We start from the raw sequence: 20,830 nt of genomic DNA, 5'->3' as shown, positions 1-20,830 counted from the left end.
ATACCCTGTTTAAGTTGCTGAGTTGGTCCGAGCCGTATATGCCTAACCAGACCGTTGCTTTTCTCTCCTCTTAGCTCTCCTTTATTAATCACCTTCTTTGCTTTTATTTTTTAAATCACTAGGGCAGTGTGAGGAGATCAGGTCAGTACCGAAGCCCTGAGCGCCTTGGTCTCTCACCTCGCCCTTCACCACGAGTGCCTCTGGCAGCTGCCAGATCCCTGAAGGCAGCCTGCTCTGCGGCGATGTCCCTCGCTCATCAGGAGCCTCAGAAAACATTTTGCTACATTTTCCTTTTCTGTTTCTCTGTTTCTTTCCTTGTGCACAGTAAAGGACACAAACGGTCTGGCCTGTGTTTTAATTTGTGTTTCTTTGGCTTGTCCAGGTGGAAGGGAAAGACCTCCGTCTAGCAGCTCTGAAGACCTCTGCTTCTTCTGCCTGCCAGTTTCAATACCAGTTCCCTATTTTTAACATTTCTCCGTTGTTATTTCAACAACACAACAAACCATATATTCTTTTTTATGCCCAGAAAATCAGTGTACTATTCATACAGCATATAGCTCAGTAGGTCTTGACATGGACGTGGAAAAGTTCTATTACCGATATAATTAACATATTAGAACACACTGGCTTACAGATCTTCTAAATGTTTCTCAGAAAGCATGAGTGTCTGAGAACGAAAGTGTCACAGTTACTGAACTTTGATATTACTTTGAACTTTGAGGGTGGTGAGGCACTGGCACAGGCTGCCCAGAGAAGCTGTGGATGCCCCATCCCTGGAGGTGTTCAAGGCCAGGCTGGATGGGGCTTTGGGCAGCCTGGTCTGGTGGGAGGTGTCCCTGCCCATGGCAGGGGGGTTGGAACTGGGTGATCTTTGAGGTCCCTTCCAACCCAAACCATTCTAATTATATAATTATAATTATAATAATTCAGACAACCCAAAGAAAGCAGAGCCCCAGTGCAGTTTCCCAGGTCTCCAAAGCACACAGTCCGGTATCTGGCTGAAAAGCACAGGTGCTGCCCAATCCTTTTGTGTAGGTAGGAAAAACTAAAATACCAATTTTTTCTGCTATTGGAAAATACAAGTAATTATTTGCATTTTATTAATATTAATTACATTTACTATTCTAAAATCAAATATTAAAAACTCCTCAAAGATCATCTGGAAGTGTTTTATTGTGTGGCTCGTTCGTCTTTCTGCCGGCAGAGGGAAGCGTTTGCCCAGAAAACAGAGGTGCGGATGGACGCCTGGCTCTGGTGGCACTCCGCCAGCTGCAGGTTTGGCCCTTCGTCTATAAATGAAACCATTGTGTGACACTGCCTAAAAAAAAAAAAAAAAAAGAGCCGGGTATGCCAGGGTCGTGCCAATTCGTTTCAAAACCATGGGGGGAAAGGGCTTCATAACATTGAATATAGGCATGATTAATCATTGAATGAGTCACCTGCATACACTGTGAGACTTACTGAATATTACCCATTCAGGCTCGCAAGAAAGTTTGCTTGGCTTTCTGCAATGTCTTTCTGATATTTCTCATCTCTCATTTTAGTAAATTAAAGCATATTTTCAGATGAATAAGGCACTGTACTGAGTCTGTTGTTTGAGATTATTCTGATGTTGTCCCCCACTGCCAGAGCTGTATGAAAGACTAACAAAGAGCTCTCTGAATAGGATAAAAAAAAAAAAAAAAAAGCATTTATACTTTTACAAGAACAGTAGAAAGCCATTTGCAAGTGTTCTAAGGAGGTACTGACAAAGTAAATGGTGTCTGTATAGAACACAAATATTTCTTAAACCAAGGCTGATGTTATATGTGAACATAGAGGGCTGCCAGCCTGAAGTACAATATAACTTGTTAATGAGTATAGCATAGAATATATTTTTTTTTCTTGGTGTAGGAACAGATAAAGAGGAAGAAAATATTACTGTTGTGACTTAATAGCCACTTTTTGCTTGATACAGGCCCTGATTTTTTCCTCTGTTTAGGATGCTGTTTGTCACTTTCCTATAGATCTCGTGCTGAGCGGGCACTGACGCTGAGCTGTTAGTACTTGTGTTGAGCTATTGACAAAAGAGTCCAGCAAGCTGGTTGCTGTGATTGAAGATGTTTGCGCTCCAGCAGTTGTGCACCCCCGAGAGAGACTACTCTTCCCACAGCAAAGTCAGCTTTGTGACATTTCTGCTTGCCACTTGGCTTTGCCATAGTGCAGACACTGTCAACTGATGGTTTAAAGCCATCTTCCACCATTTAAGCACAGATGCCAGTCAATGCCCTGGACTAGCAGACAAAATTGCTCTGCTTTGGGGATCAGAAACTCAGTGGAGTAGTGAGACAGTAATAAATTAAAATATGAAGAGGAGTCAATGTCCTAAACTGACTAGCAATATGTTAGAAATGTACACCATCATGTAGGCTGTCTTCTGGTATGTGCTAGGTAGGAAGCTAAGGGGGGGGAAGAAAAGAGTTAACACTACTTTCTTTAAAACTAGTGCAGGCCAAATCAGTTTTCAGCCCAGAATTAGAAACTATTTCCAGCTGAAAGTCCAGTTGGATGAAAGCAATTAACAAAACCAGTATCTCAGAACATCTCTGTGCTCAGAGGGCAATTGATAGAACAGAGATCGCATTACCTTATGTCAATAGGTTGTGTAGCTGGAATTACAAAAAACTTCACCTAAACCAGATGCTATCTTTCTGGATACAGTCATTTTCCAAGACCAAACTGGGTTTCTATTTTAACTTCTGCTAACATTCCTGCAGAACAACATACTCAAAGCCTCTGAAGCCTCTGTCTGGTGGCAGTAGTGCTCGGTACTTAGTTCTCCCTCCTTGGTTGCCCTTCCTTGTGCTCAAAGAGCTCTTCTTTTCAACACTTTTCTTCCCTGGACTAGAACGCTCAACATTCAGTGCAGAAGGACCAGCATGAAAGGTGGATACATTCCCTTATTAGCCTAGTTTAAGTAGCTTACCTGGTATTTCCGAACCAGTCATGGGAAGTTGCACAAGACAAAGCCTTTCATCTTTAAAACAATGAATGAACACCAGAGCACAAGCTGTATTACCTTGGGTAGTTAGTTTTTAGGTGGCATCCTGCCAGCCACTTTAGTTTGTTATCGACTGTGAGGTACAACTAATAGACCGATGAGGGAGAAACAGGATTAAAACAAAAAAAATAGCCCCTCAGGAAAATTTAAGTTACATTTTTAAAAAGTGCTTAGCAGAGAATCTTTCTACATTTTATTAGTATGCAATAATTTTTTCCAGAGCATACGCACAACTTTTATATTTCTAAATCTCATGATAATATTCCACTGCATGTAATTCTATTTTTCTACACCATTTCCTGAATAAATTGCTGGAGAATATATGCCATGTGATCCCATTCTATCATCCTAGTTACAGCACAAAAAAATCACCGATATATTTTGATGGCACTTTTCAAATAACTTGTTCAGGGTATCTAGAAAGGTTTCATTTATCTGGACTCACCTAGAAGTCTGTTCCACACGTGAATCTTCTGTTTTAGTGTTTCACCCTTGTCTTTCATCTGAGACATAGGACTTAGTAGCACAGTTGTCCAAGAATACTGCCACTCTGTACATAGGTGGAATATGGTCACAAATGGAAGTGAGTCTGACCTGTAATGGCCTTAATGATCAAGACCAGGGTTTGACCTTACAGTAGAATAAAAATGGGAGTCAGTGGAAGCTGACAGCACGGAGTGATGTTCCTGCAGCATGCTAAAGGTGCTTGCAGGTAGATTCTGCCCAAACTAGAGTCCATCATCTGCATTGACACCGACACAAATAAACTGTCCTGTTCTAACCAGAGATGATGACCGGACAACTCATGGTAGCTAGGTACTTGCAATTGCCCCCCAAACCAGAGCTGAATGGCACTCTTATTTGTCACTCATTCTGCATGGTAAGCTAGGAAAACGGAGAGGAATTTATTCTTGTTGACAATTTTTTGATCTGTTTCTAAAACTATTTCTCTACATTTTATTTTCATCATAATAATTATTAACATACCTATTTCTTTACATAATTATTAATCTGCAGAATAAATGTCCATTAGATGGTTTCAAGTAGTATTGTTTGCTATCTTTAATAGTTTTCCTTGAATTTGGTTTATTTATCATCATCATCTGTGTGTCTAGAGTCTCAGTTTGTGAAAGTGATTTCTGTATATTTATATTTCAGTGCAGAGAACGTGTGTCATTTTTGTTGCCAAAATAATTTACTAAACTTTATATCTTTGTGCCACTAATGCTACAGAAGTCTGGCTTTTTTCAAAAGCAAGGTGTCACACATCTGGCTGCTGTTCACAATAATCATGGTATCAGCAGCTCATTCCCTCAGTCGGTAATATCTTTTGGATTATAACCTAATAAAACTACTGTAAGTTCAGCAGAGGACTTGGACTAGCCTGACATTTGTAGCTAGAATTTCCTTGGAAAATCTGTCTCATTTTGAGCATACGCTGGTATGGACCTTTTTAATTTTATTCATAAGTGCCTCATAATTTCAGCCTCTGTTATGAAAGAATGCAGAAAAGCGTTTTCTAGACTGCTTGCCTATGCTTCTGTACCACGTGTGCTGGGGGTTACTTCTTTTACATGTTGTTGGTATAAATTCTGAAATACCACGTTTTTTTGTGATTGTGCAGCTGAAAAATGATACTATTTTTGCAGATTCAGTTCGTGTGGATTGCACTACTGAAACTCATTCCTTCTCTCTTGTCATTCTCTTTTTGACAGTTCTTGTCAATATTTAGGTAAATGCAGCTCTGCCCCAAAGAACTTGAGGTCTAGTTCAAACAAAAACATTAAAAAACCCAAGACTAAACAAACAAACAAACAAAACATGGCAGAAGTAAGCAACTAATACTGGTCATAACATTTTGCAAATGAACTTTCCTTTGAGGATGACTTTGTAGTTAGAAAACAAAGCTGCTTGGCACAACAGCCTTGGGGCGGAGATGGTAGAAGACAGGAAAGTGAGAATCCCAAAAAGACATTGAGGAAGAGAGTGGGAGCTAGTAAGATGTAAGGAGGCAGAATCAGAGCCTTGAAGATCTGGAGGAAGAGGTTGGCCCCATGAGGAAGGAGGGAATAGACTGTTGTAGGAATAAAAGAGAAGCTAAAGGCAGTTGATCTTAGTGCAAACAATCAGCCTGCCTTGCCCAGAAATGGAAGAAATCCACCATGCTGCAAGCATTTGTCCTTTGGCAGCACAGTAACTCTGTGTGGGAGCCTGGTTAAGGAGGAAATGGTCCCTACCCAGAGATTCATCCATTCTGAATAACCTCTCACTGCTACATGCATAAGTAAGAGAGAAAGAAGGAACCAGCTCTTGTAGTTCAAGCTACAGAAATACAGTGTGAAAAAGCTCTGCTCAGGCTTTGTGGCAGGAATCCATGCAAAAATCTCCCCAAACCAAGACAAATTTCCTGGGAAAAGGCTTGAGATTGGAAAAAGCTGCTTAAGAACACATTTTAGGAGAAAGGATACTCTTGCCTGGATGCTGCATCATCTCTGTGGACTGCTCACATGTGTTGGTTTCCCCAGTGAAGAACGAAGAGAAGAAAGAATGGAAAACAAACAAACAAACAAACAAAAAAACCCCACACATAGGGCTAAAAACTGTAATGAGATTTGGTTAAATATGTTAAAATAGGTAAGGTCTATAGCTAACAATTTTATTAAGATGTACAAAAACCCATAGGGAGGGCCAGAAGGGGAACTAGCAAACTGCGTTACATCTCCTGGCTCACTTCACTATGACATTCCTTTCTACCGTATCTTTTTTTAAAATACTGCAAAGACCATAAGGTATCAATGCCCAAAATGAAGTTTGTGAAGTACCTTGCACTTTCTGGACCTGCATTGCACCCTGGCCTGCAGCTGTCCAAACGTTGTTCTAGATCGTCTGTGCATGCAGCTCTCATTTTACCCTCTCAGACTGATCATAGCTGGAAACTGCCACCTTATGGCAACTGGTGACATTCATTAAGAGCCAGTTAAAGACAAAGTGGAAAATCCAGCCATGTCCGTGTGTAAATTCTAAGGCATGTGTCGTTGATAAACTTTGCTATCGGGACTTTCTGTTATACTTTATTTATATCAACTTAAAGCCTGAAAGAATGTTGCTTTGGCTGCCTTTCAGTACACGAAAGCCGAGCATATGTGGATTCACTGAAAGGGAAATTAGTCACTTGTATTGCTTCATAGAATCCAATCATGTTAAAATCTCTGCAACACCGATATGGAGAGGCCTCCATGAAATGGAGAGAGGATTTCCTGTTTTGATCGTTGTCTTAATGCAAATGTCTCTCTAACTACTAGAGCACAGTTCACCTACTGAAGCACGGAGAAGCATTTGGAAGCATAGCCTGTTCAGTCAGAGAGTGTCTGAACAAACTTGGAACCAGGACAGTATTTACATTTTTGTCAGCTATCTCAAAGTGCTTGCTGCCAGCAGGAGTCTTTTTCCAGGCAGCTTTACATGTCACGCATTACTGGAGAAAGCTCACAGAAACCCCCTGTCCTTTAGCACTGAAAATGGTAGCAAACCTAAAGCTGTTTACTCTCTCTCTCTATCACAGACGTGTTGATAAGACACATTGTTGTCTTTTCTCCACCAGGGTGAACTGTTTCTCTAGATGTAGGGAGACATACGGGCCCAGAAGATCAGGTATTACTGCAATTGCACAACCCCCTGTGGTGATGCAACCCAAGCCCTTCCCAAGGGATAGTGTTCCTCACAGTCCCTATGGCCATGACACGCAGGGAGCAGATGGCTGCGATGGTTACGGAAAATCTTCTCTTGTCTCCCAGCAGATAAATCTGGCTAAGTGGTGACAAATGACCAAAGTGAGGGCTAAGACCCACAATGGCAAAGTGGCGCTGGTTGATTGCAGAGCTCTCTTTGGCTCCAAGACTCTTTAACGATCTCCCTACTCATCACCGGGGCAGAGTGGGAAAGAAGTTGTTTTCCTCTGGTGTCCCTCTTAGATAAAGAGCCTAGAAGACAGGCTCTTGTGCATCCCTCCTACCAAAGATGTGCAAATGACATCTTTGTCAGATGACTGAGACAGACCCCAGACAGACTGAGAAGAGAGAAAGTAAGGGGTAAAAGACCTACTAATTTCTACTTACATGTACGCCTCGTAGCTAGCCCAGTTCCTTCAGTAAGGCTGAGATCCCTGTCATCTGGAGCCTAGGTTAAGATCGCAGCCTTCCTGAGCACCTCTTCTGATAAAACCAAGGGTGAGTCAGGTTTTAGTTGGGATGAGTGATACTCTGGTGGCTCATTGTCCATGCAGAGAACTTATGGCAATTAGGCTTCTCTCTTAGGCACTTTGCTGAGTGCCATAAATTGGATAGGATGGATGTGAATGACAGAAATAAGTTAAAGATCTCCCCAGTTCCTTTTGTGCCATATTCCTAGCCAGCAATGGGAGTAGACCAGCTTACTGGCAGGACGGTTTAATTCATTGCACACATCCACCCCTCCTTCAGGCTGCAGCCTGGGAATAGCAGCTAAATAGACTTGCTCAAGACACAATGACGTCTGCCTCTTTTCTAGACAGCTTCTTACAAAACTAAAGAAAAATCTGATCAGTCTACCCACTTCTTCTGGTGCTTGGTCATGGTCTTGAGACACAGAATTTCTTAGGAAAACTGACAGTAAAGAGCAGGTAATGAGAATATATCTAACTGCAGTGCATGGAGTGTTGTGATTTGTCTCCTTGCTGAGAAGGTTCCCCAGACTCTCTCACAAGCTTGGGTTCTTTCTGTATTCATTATCGTATCATTCAGAATTTCAGTTTCCTCGCATTTGTTATTGGCTTCATTGTATTTTTCTTTATGATGACACAGATCCTCTAACCACTCTGTTGTTTTGGAATAGCTACCAACCACTGGCTTTTTTATTGTGGAGGAATTTGTCAACTGAGTAACTAAAATGAGAGTGTTTGTATGGTGGCATAATAAACTGAGCCACTAAGCTATGGTTTTGGATTTTAGACCAGTCATTTGAGCTTGTGCTTAGGGCTGTAACAGCAACAAATTCATAACAGCTATTCAGAACCAAGGTTTCACTAGGTCACTCTTAATAACATGAAGTCTACTGTTTTTTGCTTAACTTGGAAACACGCTGAGTAAGCTGAAAAGTTAAAGCCCCCAGCTAAGAGTCTGAAGTTCCCAAAGCAGCAAACATTTAAGCACCATCTGAACCATGCGGGTAGGTCCAAAAAACCATTCCTAGACAATTCCGTGCTTTGCTGGACCGGGGAAAGCAGCTGAAGGGGAGCATTTGCTAGCACCTGAAAGGGTTCCCCTGGCTCCTGGGAGATGGTCGAGTTAAAGCGTACAAAACTGGGGAGGGGGAAGATGCACAAAACAAGTGCAAGCAGTTTACTTTCTTTAGTGGCCTTTGACTCTATCTGCCAATTTAAATGAATTTATGGCATATTTTTCCTTGTTATCAAGTTGTTTTTCTCTCAGTTCAGGGCAGGTGGGGGTAGAAAATGGGGAACTTGTTACATGGAGAAAGACGAGCAAAAAGCTGACACATGCAAAGTAAATCCACTGAAAAAAAGCTGAAAATATGTTTGTCTAATTTCTTTAAAGTGTGATTAGTAAACTGAGGTGCCCCTGTGCTTCACAAAAGCAGTAATAACAGTGTAGTTTCTACCTCAAAGATAAAATATCCAAACAACAAAAAACAAAATCTGGATACAGCTTTCTATCAATCACATCTTTTCTTGTTACATATAACTTGCCAACTTAAATTTCACATGCAAATGCCTTTTCTGGGGTACCCAAGGGAACATTAATAACATTTTCAAAGCATTCACCTGAAGGTTCCCAAGATTATTCAGCTATCTATTAGACTCTGAAGGGACTAAATATAGCCCCAGGGGGCCTTTTGTTCAGATCCCGAGCTGGAAGAGGAATTTCTATTTCAGCTGCAGCCAGTGGAGCCAACCTCTTGCTGCAGTTCTGCATCTAAATGTGTTTTAAGATCTTTGTCTCTTCCTCATGAGGAAAAAGTAAATGACGGAGAGGGTCACTGCAAGAAAAGCTATACGAAGCAGAGCAAAGAGAACACACATTTTATTCCAGCCCTTTGAGTAGGGACCATTTTTGGCACAAGGGAACTCAAGAGGTGCTGGCGAGAGATCATTGTCCTTCCCGGAACAGTGGGATGCTATTTGCAGCCAGTCAACGCTGCGGTAGTCTCACTGCTCCTGTGCCTCCTTCACATAGCCAGAAGGTACAGGCTGGTAGAGCTGGCCTTAATTCTACAGTGCATATATAGCAATATTGAGAGTTTATGGTTTTCTCAATTTTTCTCTGTAGATAGCATAACTTTTATTATTTATTTGTTTGTTTATTTATTCTGCTTTTGCAAAAGGAGGAGTAGGATCTACCTCAAACAGCCCTTCTTCTAAATCCAGCCTCATAACTTCTGTCTGCCTGCTTAGGGTGGGCTTTTCATTCACTGCCTTATCTAAGGAAAAGATGCAATTGCTTTAGTCAGCTGCTATCTGTTTGGTAAATGAGGCAAAGATTCATTTGAATATAAATATCTGGTGAACTAGAGGAATTTTCTAGACGTTTTTATGTCTAGTCCATCTCCCAGTCACCTTTCTTATGGTCATTTGCAGGTGTTCTGCAGGAACTCACAAAACCTTTCTTTGGCTGGCAAATTTCATCAACATCTGTAGTGAATAGCCAGCAAAACCAGGGTGAAGAGTCATTTAGACATTGATCAACAGGTTTGGTGATATGTTTAAAGCCAAGCGCAAGTTTAAGTGATTTAACACACCAGGCCTTCAAATCTTTGCCAAGTGTCATCCAGAAAATTGATGGTAGCACCTGTATATCCTATAGCTTTGCCAGGCTCAGGCTTTAATTATTATAGGAAACTACTGTTTAATTCAGTAAAAAATTCAGATGAATTGGGAAGAAAATGAACTGTTTTTGTGGCAGACTGCTGCACATGGAAAGTGTCTGTGACAACATTACAAGATGGCACTCAACCTTGCTCATTCCCATGGAGGAAGGATCCTACAGACTGAGTGTGTTTGAGGGGATTCTGTGAAGTAGGGAGGGGTGGATGTCTTCTGCGTAAATCATCTGTTGTCAAGCTATACAATTTTTAAAATAACAGGTGAATTTTGCCTGATTTTCTGAAGGGTGATGAATATTAACATATTTCTTGATTCTGTTGCCTGCCCCTAATTCTACAGTGAATGCAATAGCATTCAGTAAACCCCTTTTAGACATGCTACAGCCTGTTTTAAAATCAATATTTAGTTCAATTAAAGTCTATGTTTTAATGCAAGATTGTTCTACGGTAGTTTGGTAGAAAAAAAAACACACATAAGTGACAATGAGAAAGACCAACGAAGCAAATGTTCTTGGCAAGTTTCGTTTCCTGTGGCAGCCACGGCTCTGCCCTACAAAGTGCAATGCCAACCTCCCAGCCACTGCGTGAGCACACCTAAAAGCGACTGCTTCTCCAGCAAATTCAAGAGCTGCAGTGTTGTGCCTTTTTATCTCATTATGATATGAACCACACTAAACCAGACCGAGGTGGCCTGTGGTGCGCCATGGCATTTGTGGTGTGTGCCAGGCACCCTCTGATGTCACCAAATTACAGGTGCAGAACTTCCCCAGGTACCTGAGATGTTCATCCGAGGTTGGTGTATGTGACACGGCATGAGACCAAGCCCTTCCGAACTGGCAGCTGGAGACGATGGCCCTGAGCAGTCAGCACCTATGAGTAAGTGCCCGAACAAATCCCTTCCTCTCTGGGTTTGTTTTCTCAGGCAGCGCTCTCTTTTAAACAAAAGATGTTCGAAAAAGTGTCTGATTCTTCTCTCCCCCTCCAGTTTTACACCGCTGTGACTCCTCGGATGTGCCATCTCTTGCCGAGGAGAAGAGCATGGTGTTATCCCTCACTCATTACCCATGGCACGAGGAGCCCAGAGCCCAGAGTCTGGTCAGTCTGTTGCAGGAGTCAGCTCCAGATGGGTTTGTGTAGCCTGTTACATGATCTACACTCTTTTTCGCTCTCTCTGTTCTTGAAAAGTGAGCAATATTCTTGGCTTTTTTTGCCCGGTTTCACAGCCATATGTTCGTTCAGTATTTTCACCCTGGCTCGTGTGATTACAAAGGAAATAGTGCAGTAGCCCCTCAAATTGAGGGAAAAAAAGCAAATCAAAACACACATCAGTCTCCTTAGCCAGAGTGCCAACTACCACAGAGCTGAGGAAAATGCAGTGCACATGATTTTGCTGCATGTGAAAATGAAGGGAAAGGAAATGAAAAAATATACCACCATGTCATTTAAAAATGTGTACCTACAGAGTTGAAGCAACCACTAGTGATGCTGTGCAGATGGTTTTTCTCTTGCCAGGGAGAAGTGTAGTGGGGCCAGAGTCTTTTAATCTGTCATATATATAACCTAAGATTTACAGTTGGAATCAGACTTGAAAATGTAAATGGATTTTCAATTGCAGAGTCTGCTCCATCATAATGGCTTTCATTCAGAGCATTGTCTGGATAGAACAACAGCTGTTCTGCCTGTGTTTTTTTTTTCTTGTTTTATTTTATTTTTAGACTTCTCTCGTATGTAAAATGCCAGGAGATAAATGCAGACTGGGAAACCTCGTGGTGATGTCTGCAAAATAAATAAAGTGCTCCCAGTGATACTTGAGTGGAACTATGTTTAAAATGTTTTCTCCCTTATTTAACATTGCACAACACACAGAAAGAGTTGATTTCAGCTGGTCAACAGCTCTGATCAGGACTTTTGACCAACTTTCTGCTCCTGACATGGCTAAGCTAGATAAAATGCAATACACAGGTCTCATCTGCCTTTGGCATTAGCTTTTTGCTTGAAATCACCAGCTGGTGACTGCTGAGACTCCCCTGGGGGCTCCAAGTTTTGCCCCTTGAAATTAAAAATTGGGAAAAGCCGGTGGTCGCTCATTTAAAAATGACACACTTAAAATCCTTACCCAAGAAAAGCTTTCGGATATTTCAAGTTAAACCGTCCCTGATTTTCCATTCAACAATCATCTATCTGTTTTTCAAAGCCAAACTACCTTCCTTATGTTTCAATAATTCCTCTTTTTCGACAGCTGTGCATTTATACTGCTGTTTATTACTATTATTAAAGACGCATGTTTGACTGTTCATTAAGAGCACCTGTTCAAATGCAGATACCAATGAGAGTTTAGCACTAAAATAGGAGTTATAAGTCCAAATACCATTGTGGACCTATTTCCCACTGCACACATTGTTTTGTTGCTTGGAGACCTGCTGTATATTCTCGCTTTAATCTTTCTTCCAAAGTCTAGCTCTGTACTTCTAATACAGCTGGAAAACTAGAAAATAGTCTGCGTTTCAAAACTTGTGTAGGAGGAAAAAGGACTTGTAGGAAAAAAACAACCAACCACCAAAACAAAAGTCCCAACCCAGCCCCCTGGGGACTTGGAGCCAACAGGAATTTTTGTTTGTGCTGGGAAAGTAGTGCTTGACTCCGGGCACCAACTGAATGACATGCTTCTCTCGCAAGGCAAGGGTGTTTTCTTCTCCCAGCCGAGAACGGGATTTATGAGAACCATGACAATGCCCGGTTATATTGTTTCTGAGAAGAGAGCTCCTCTGTGGTTGATCTTACTAGAAACCACTATGAGAACATTAGGGTTTGTTTTACTCCTTGGTCATTCTCCAGCTATTTCTCTTTTCTGTCTGTCTCTTTCTGTTTTTCTCTGTTTCCTTTCTGTCTTCAACTCATCTCTTTTTAACTTTTTTCCTTCATCTCTGGCAGTTTTATTTTTGCAATAAGGCTGTACCTGGAGTTCAGTTTGCTTCCATGAGCAGATAGCACTAAGCTGTCTGCTGTTCAAATGTTCTCTGCTGTTCATGCTGTTCTCACAGGCATTAATCCAGGAACATTATTTGCTTGCTACAGTGGGACACCACAATGCCAAAGATGTTTTGTCCAATTTCCACCTCCTGGCTTTTATTTTGACATTAAAAAAAAAAAAAAAGGACAGAAATACATTGTTACTATTCAGAACAATAATTCATCATCTGTTTTATATGAATGTGGATAATAGAGCTGGAATTAAGGAAATGTCATCTGCAATATGCCCAGGCTTCTGAATGAGAGGGATTCCCGAACAAACTTCTTCCAAAGTCATATTTCAGATGTGCAGCTTCCACCAGTAGGACCTCTGGCAAGGCTGGCAAGAGCATGACTGCAAATGCAGGGCGTTCGGAAGCTGCTCTCGCTGCCTGGAAGCATGCCGATGTCTGAGCCTCAGATTTGTGCCTCAGCAAGACAGATAGATCAGAGGAGCTAACCAGGAGAACCAGGTTAAACTCTGAACTGGAGATTTTAATCCCTTGAAGATCAAGGGCCAAAGTATGACCTAAACCTAAATTCTGCTCTGGTGTATAACCAGAGTAAGTGCTCTGAAGCTCAGACTGACAGACTAATGTTTCAAACACTTTATAAAATGTGGCACTATCTTGTTAAAAAAAAAAAAACCAAAGCACAAGTACTTCTAACCTACTCCAGTTCAGCAGGAGACCATCCCCTACGCCCATTTTTCTGCTCTCTATCCTCTAGCAGTAACAACGAGAAAAGCGTATGAAAACTTCCACCACTCAGCGAGAAGCATGACATGTCCTCAGATAATCCCTCTTGGGGCTGGGTGGTGGAATCAGCGCCAGGCTCTGTCATCAGGGCTCCCGGGTTGGTCAGCAGGACGTGTTTGTTCCCAACCACCCTTCGCTGCGTCCCAAGATGAATGGCTCCAGACTGACCACTACAATTGCACGGTAGTCCCAGGAGAGAAGCTATTTAAGCTAAGGGACAGCACTGGAACAAGAACAAATGTGTCTAAACTGGACATAATTGCATTCACGCTGGTTATTAAAAGAAGGTTCCGAATAAAGTTTTTGAAGAGCAGCCAAAAGTATTAAAGGGGCAAAGAAAATCCCCCACCCCCTAATTATTTTTAAAATAGAACTTGTCACATTTTCTGGATGAGTTATTGATGTTGGTCTGCAGAGGAGTCAATAGTCTCAGCAGTCCTTTAACCTGCTTTCCTGTGATCAAGGGGTCTCTCGGTAATTTAGAGCCATCTTATCCCCGCAAGGCATTGCTCTCTGCTGGGCTGATGCTGCTCTGCTGAGACCACACTGAGGTCTGCTCTCCAAAACAAGAGCAGAAACGGCAGCCTCCCATATGCATGGTGATGTGGGAGAGGTGCCTCTCTGATTAATTTAGCATTGAACCCCTTCCTCTCAAATTGAGGTGCTCTATGCCAATATTGGTTTCGTTGCAGAAAATTGCCCCTAAAAATCACCTCCCCAGCATATGGAAACAGACTCCCCAAACCAAGATATCAAAATGAATCATATGCTTGAAAATCTCCCTTTTCCCTCAGTCACAAAAGGAGGGTGGCAATACTTACATGCCTCTGGGAAGCCCTTTGGGTAAGAAAATCCTATCCACATGCAACATATTCTCCAGAAAGAGCATTATTTGCCTAGTGATTCGCTTTTATTGTTCTGGTATTAAAAAAGAAAAAAAAAATCTCTACACAAATTTTGGAGCACTACACAGAGTTTATTTTGAAAAAGAAATCAAAGAATGTTTTTTTTTTTTTTTTTCATCTCTGAGCCAGATGGAAAGAACAAACAAATGTATTCCATCCTAAGAAAGGAAACACATGAGAACTTTCAAAAAAAATTTAGCCAAGTTTTTTTTTTTTTTTTTATTAAACAACATGGAAAAAAATGAGGTGGAGATGATAAATGAACAAATAGACTCTGGTTTTAGGAAGGCCTAGTTTCTAGGGAACAAGGATCTTGTCCACCAGGCACAATGCTTTTTAGCCTATAAATACCCAAACTACCTTTGAGTGAACATTGGGTACACACCAGGAGCTGTATGGCTGCCTCCTTGTCTCACTCCTAGCTGGGCCCTGGGCGAAACGAGGTGTCCCACTGTTATTCTGGTTCTGTGAAGGCTCAGCAGTGACCCCACCATGGTTTTCCAGGACTTAAAGGGTGGCTAGAAAGAGGATGGAGGCCCTTTCTTCCCAAGGAGGAGCCACATGGAGAGTACAAGTTGCGCTGGGAGAGGTTTCTTGATATAAAAAAGAAATTTTTCCCAGTGAGAACAATCAGTCACTGCAACAACCTCCCCAGGGACGTGGTAGAGTCCCCATCACTGGAGGTTTTCAAGATGTGGTTGGACAGACCCCTTCCAGCCCGGGCTGTTGTATGTCCCGGGCTTGAGGCAGTGCCAGGTGAAGGTGGCTGTGTCCCACTGCTGCTCCTTACCAGCAGATGAGGAGTGAGCTTGGATGCAGCACGCATCCTGCTCGTGGCGCAGCCTGGTGCTCACAGAGGAGCAAACGTCCCCAGGCGCACAGAGACCTCTGCAGAATGGGGGTGGGAAGAAAAGCAAAGCAAATCTGGAGGCTGGGGCCGGAGACATTTTGTTCCCTTTGGATGCTACATCTGCCTGCGATGCTGTGCTTCTAACCAAGGAAGCTGCACTGGGGAAAAACAGTTTTGTTTTCTCACAAGAGGATCAGCTCGGCCCCCTCAGCAGCCTTTCCCCTACTGGCTGCGGAGCTGTTTCCTTTGACAGCCAGCGTCCGTGCTCCAACCGGCTCCTCTCCTTGCCAGTGAGCAGAGACCAATTCCTGCTACTTGCTAAAAACAGAGGAGCCATCTGCCAAGAACAGAAAATTAAAAGAGGAGGTCAGCTGCTTGAGAGAGAGGGAAGTAGCAGGATCAGATTAGCTGTTACAAACAGCCCCTTTAAAGCAGACCCGATAATGGCTCATCTAAGGATGGGTCCTGCTCAACGGAGGTCAAGGCACCATTCATGCCGGGGCCCTTCTTGTTGCCTTCTTCCATCAGGACAGGGAATTGCTAGAGGAAGCTCAGATGCGTTTTGTCTCGTTCAGCTTCAAAACCAAGTCTTTAGCATCTAATGTACTGCAGGAGCAATGCACTAAAATTGCAACTAAGGGATAAAATGGCCACAGTCATGCTTGGAACTAGGAGGGTGTAAGTGAGAAGAAAGGCTTTAATTCCAATAATGTTCACCAATTTGATTTTTAATGCCTATGAATGCTTCTGGCTGTTTGTAGACACAGCTCTCCGTGTGTCTCTTGGTTACAAAAGCACGCGCAGGAGTAAACACCATTCGGTTCTACATTTCCACTTAGTGCTTCCTTTATTGGAACAACTGCAGGTGTTATTTATAGACATCGAAGAGGATGAAAGTTTTGAGATTTATAAGCTCCAATCAGCTGAAGGTGATTCAAAATAAATTAATGAAATGAGTCAGAAATGAACTTAAGAGATCCAGCACTGGATGTAAATCACAAATGATTTTGCACCCTCTCTGCCTTCCTCTCCCTTTCCTGCAACACTCAGAGTGCTTGCCAGGGGATATGAACTTGCATTTAGTTCGATGTAAAATGAGAAAAAGAACGATGGAAATGTGTACTCAGTATGCCAAGTTACAGTACTTGCGCATAAGAAGGAAAGCCAAAACTCTAGCTGGGACAAAATGATTTCCTATCACTGAAAACTTTCCATACAACCTGCGCTATCACTCAAACCATGCAGAAAGCAGATTTAACAGGGATGTTTTCCAGACCCCATGTGGCAGCTCTGACTTTCATGACAATTTCTTGGCCCTTTCTGGTGTCCTGCTTGCATCCTTGCCAATCTCTTCTGTCTGTGACAGGTTCCTGAGCTGCCTTAACGCTCTCCCAGTTCTCCCAGTGATTTCAATCTTTGTTGCCATTTGACACCTCCATTTCCCTCGTGCAGGATCACCGGGTCAGAAGGATGGTCTGTCTCAGCCCTCCTGGCTGCTCAAGCCAGATTTTAAGGATGACTGAATGCACTAGGCATGCAAACGTGGCATCCATCTCCAGCCAGTTTTGACTAACAGCTACAGTCTTTCCTTCAAATACACAAACAGAGAGTTTAGAGCAGGCACATTTTGTTTCTCAGTTAGAGGTGGATAATTAGAGCATTATTATAGATAATTACAACCCAGCATTGAAATTCACTTTGAAATAAGTATTTAATTTATAAACATGTTGCATCTTTAAACTGCCCTAGTTCAATGGTTATTTGCATGCGAAGACCACCCAACTGCCTGTGATTTAGCTTAGCTGCTATGCTAGATTTCAACAAGCTAAGCAGCTCTGGCTGATGAACAGCCATTCCTGTAACCTTGCAGTGCAGCTATGGCTGTTGATCTGCACAGAAAACCTCTTTAGAAGGAGTGGAGGGCATGAGGTGACTCTTGGATTACCCTATCTTGAAATGTACCATCACTCCTGTTGCTCAAGGAAGAGAAGGATGATATCAGGGTGAGAAAACGGTGTATCTGGGACTTACACAGAGGTTTGTCGTGAACTTCTTGGGTGGATATAGGTCCATCACAACAGTAAAAAGCATAAAGAACTTCATCTAACATGGTAGATGCTCAGATGGGCTTATTTTACCTAAATGCACCGACATCCAAAATGAAGATGGAGGTGCTTCTCTAATCCAGTGTAGCTCTGCAAAGCTTCATTCACCATGGTTTGTGAGGCTCTCTGAGCATGCAAAGTAATAGTTTTGGACCTCGTTATCCAAAAATAACAGCTTAACATAATCTCCATAGACATTGTACAATATATATGTAAACACTACAGCATGCATCTACACACAGCTCCTAGGGCCAACATGACAGGGTGTTTGGCATGAAACATGATGAGAAAGCCAACAGAAAAGCCTCGGGAAAAGCAGTGCATCTCAAGAAAGGCCTTGCCTCCAAGATGGAGACACATGGTCTGTGCAGCTGCAATACACAGACCTTTCACTTTTAATTATATATGTGCAATTTTCATTTTGTTCCTGTCTTGCATCTAGTATATGCCACAGGACAGATTCCCAAATGCAACGTTTTGTGCATTTTCTTTAAGTAAATTGTACTTTAAAAGTCGTTCTCTCCCCACCCTCACCCCCCAGAAGAAATGAACACTGGAGGGAGTGTGGGATTTCGGAAAGCAGCAGCCTTTAATTGGATGTTCTTAGGAGCAATATTTGAAAATCTGAAGTACAAAACCTTGTCTCCTTCCAACAGAGCTGGAGTATTTCAACAAACTCATCTGCATTCAGCCAAGGTAAACGGCAGGTCAGGAGGCAAAGGAAAAACAACTCTCCAGCAGAAGAAGCCAAAACAACTTCCCTTGTGGTATAGAGTGTGGCCATACGAAGAGCACAGAAACTGTGAACCAAAACCAGGGTTTCTGCTAATGAACTTCAACGTGTCGCTAATTTTTTAAATTTCTGATAAGCAGTACTGCTGCCTAGACAACGACTCATGGGACTGTGGAGGAAACTGTCTGGTTGATGATATCATCTCATTTAGCCACAGTGCTTTCTGTTTGTAGCATATTTTATTTTCTAGTTTGTTTGGGAGAGAAGTATTGGTCCAAAAAAATAGAGAGATCAATTTACAAAGTACTTTGGAGAAATGCAAGACTTTTCTGAGTATGGCATGTTTTTATTACCAAATTTTGAAATCTATCTTGAAAAGAAACATATTTTATTTAGTATGTGCAGCTCTTTTGTTTCTGTTTCCATAAAATCCTTCCCCTGGGCTTGACTTACAATGTGGGTAGCACCTATTAGGGCAGGATTCCTCGCAAACAGGAAGAAGGAATGAAAACATCTCAACTTTTGTGGCATTTCCTCATGAGTGACAGAAGGCTGGAAGGTAGGCAGGAAGGCAAGAAAGAAGGAAGGAAAAACTTATTAACATGGTCTTTGCGGAGTACCCTGATGGAACACTGACTGAAATCAGAGCTACAATGAGTATCTAGTCCTTAGTCAACTTAGTTGTTACACACGCAGACTGGATTGCGTAAAATACGAAAAACACTACCTAAAATCTGTTTAAAAAGTTATTTGTCCAGAACAAGTCATCTGGGAAAGTACGAATATTTCTACCTGGAAAAATATTTCTCTATAGCTGAACTAGGCCTGGTAGCAAACCTTAATGATTTATTAGTACCTTATTGTTTTCTTTGGCCCCTGTGCACTATATTTATAAAAAAAAAAAAAGTCAGTAAAAAAGAGAACAATTGTAAAAAGCAAATATTTTGTACAAAAATACAAAGTTTTAAAAGCTCTTAAAAGTATATTCCATATTATTGATAAGAGTTGGACTATATATATATATTTATATAAATCTATATATTCGTGTATCTGTATAATTTTCCTACATTTGGGATTTTAGCGAATGAAACATACTGTGTACACAGTTGCTTTATATGTTTTTCTATAGATGAGTGGCCAACAGTCTTACTCAGATTGACAGAATGTCTTCTTCCAGAAGACAAAAGTTGCTTATGTATGTGGTTACTGGTTGGGAAGAAAATCTATAACAGAATTAGTCCAACAGTATTTCCTGATGCTGTGGGTAGAAAGGCCTCAAACAATTGTAGGATGCTGAAGAAGAATTGCTGCTGAATTCCTTTATGCATTTAAACCAGTTTTCAGTGCTTGCTTTTGTTTTGTTTTGTTTTCAATTTTTGTAGGCAATGTTGGTCTCTCCCTGGATTTTCTTTTTCTTGAAGTAAATTTCCATAATACGTAGGTATCTGTAAAGTCACAGCCCGTTACGCTCCAAATATTTGCCCTACAGTACGAGAAAAAAAAAAAAAAAACAGAAAAAGAAAAAAATCACATAAAAAGCTTGTGAAGATTAAACACATTTCCAAAAAGAAAGCTTACTGAGATGAAGGTATGTTAAAAATTTAAGTGGACTCATATGCAGTATCTGTAAATCCTGGAGGATAAATATTTGTAAACGATGAAGTTTTGCTAAAATAACAAATGTATGTAGGGAGATGAGGACACATTATGTTGTTACTTACATACAGTCCTTCACTCTGGACACTCAAACAGGGTTATACACGCACAAAGCTTGTTCAGCACTTTGTTTTGTTTTGCTTTAGGGGGATGTTTTTGTGGATAGGATGTATTTTTGGCAGTAGTTGACATTTCCATTTACCTTCACTGAAATTCAGCCTACACATTTGCAACCGGAGCAGCCACGCACTCTTGGCAAAGCAATGTTACACCAGGCTGTACGTAGGCAATAACATCTAAGCAGAGCGCCACCCTGAGCACAGTTACCACCTCGCTCCATGATGGCAGGGCTGGGATCTAAGAAGCCACGCGAACCACCTGCACTCTGCCGTTTGCAGGAATGCCTGTACATCCAGAAAGAGAACCCCTGTGGCAACCACCTGAGTGAGTGCTTGGACACATTGGCCATTTATGAGCCCTCCACTCCAATGGCCATTATTTGCAACAGAGCAGTTGCTCACGCCACTTGGACCGAGCCTCCCTGCGCTATGGGACATCTCCTGGCAGCATTGCTGGTGGGAATTTAAAGACCTCCTTAGCAGTCACCAAGTGCTTTGTGTTGCACAAACTCTCAAAACAGAGTCTATTTGTTTTCTGAAGGCTGGTTTCTGGGCCACCCTAATGGCCAGCTTTCCCCCCTGCTTAGCCACTGAGTTTATAAAAACAGCTCCCATTGTGGCCAGGGTCTGGAACATGTGTCAAACTGTGCCTGAAATTTTAGGCACATTTCAAGTCTGCAGGAGATGGCCAAGATATAGACCATGCCATGCCTGCAGTCAGTCTGGAGGCTGCTTTTCCAGGGTGCGATTAATCCATCACCCATGTTACACGAAGTATT

At 41.9% G+C, this 20,830-nt stretch overlaps 1 protein-coding gene across 2 annotated transcripts in view; it reads right to left on the bottom strand.

Moving 5' to 3' along the window:
- Positions 1-14,571: 14,571 nt before the first annotated feature.
- Positions 14,572-20,830, bottom strand: part of COLEC12 (collectin subfamily member 12) — a 99,427-nt gene continuing 93,168 nt past the window's right edge. For both annotated transcript variants that reach the window (XM_048057909.2, XM_048057910.2), the window contains exon 10: positions 14,572-19,759. In XM_048057909.2, coding sequence (XP_047913866.1) covers positions 19,740-19,759 — 20 coding nt within the window. In that variant the 3' untranslated portion in view covers positions 14,572-19,739. The remainder of the gene's footprint in view (positions 19,760-20,830) is intronic.

The sequence above is a fragment of the Anser cygnoides genome, chromosome 2 (assembly GCF_040182565.1).
Source record: "Anser cygnoides isolate HZ-2024a breed goose chromosome 2, Taihu_goose_T2T_genome, whole genome shotgun sequence".
In the NCBI taxonomy this organism is placed as follows: domain Eukaryota; kingdom Metazoa; phylum Chordata; class Aves; order Anseriformes; family Anatidae; genus Anser; species Anser cygnoides.
The sequence above is the reverse complement of the archived record's forward strand: the minus strand, read 5'-3'. Positions and strand labels throughout refer to the sequence as shown.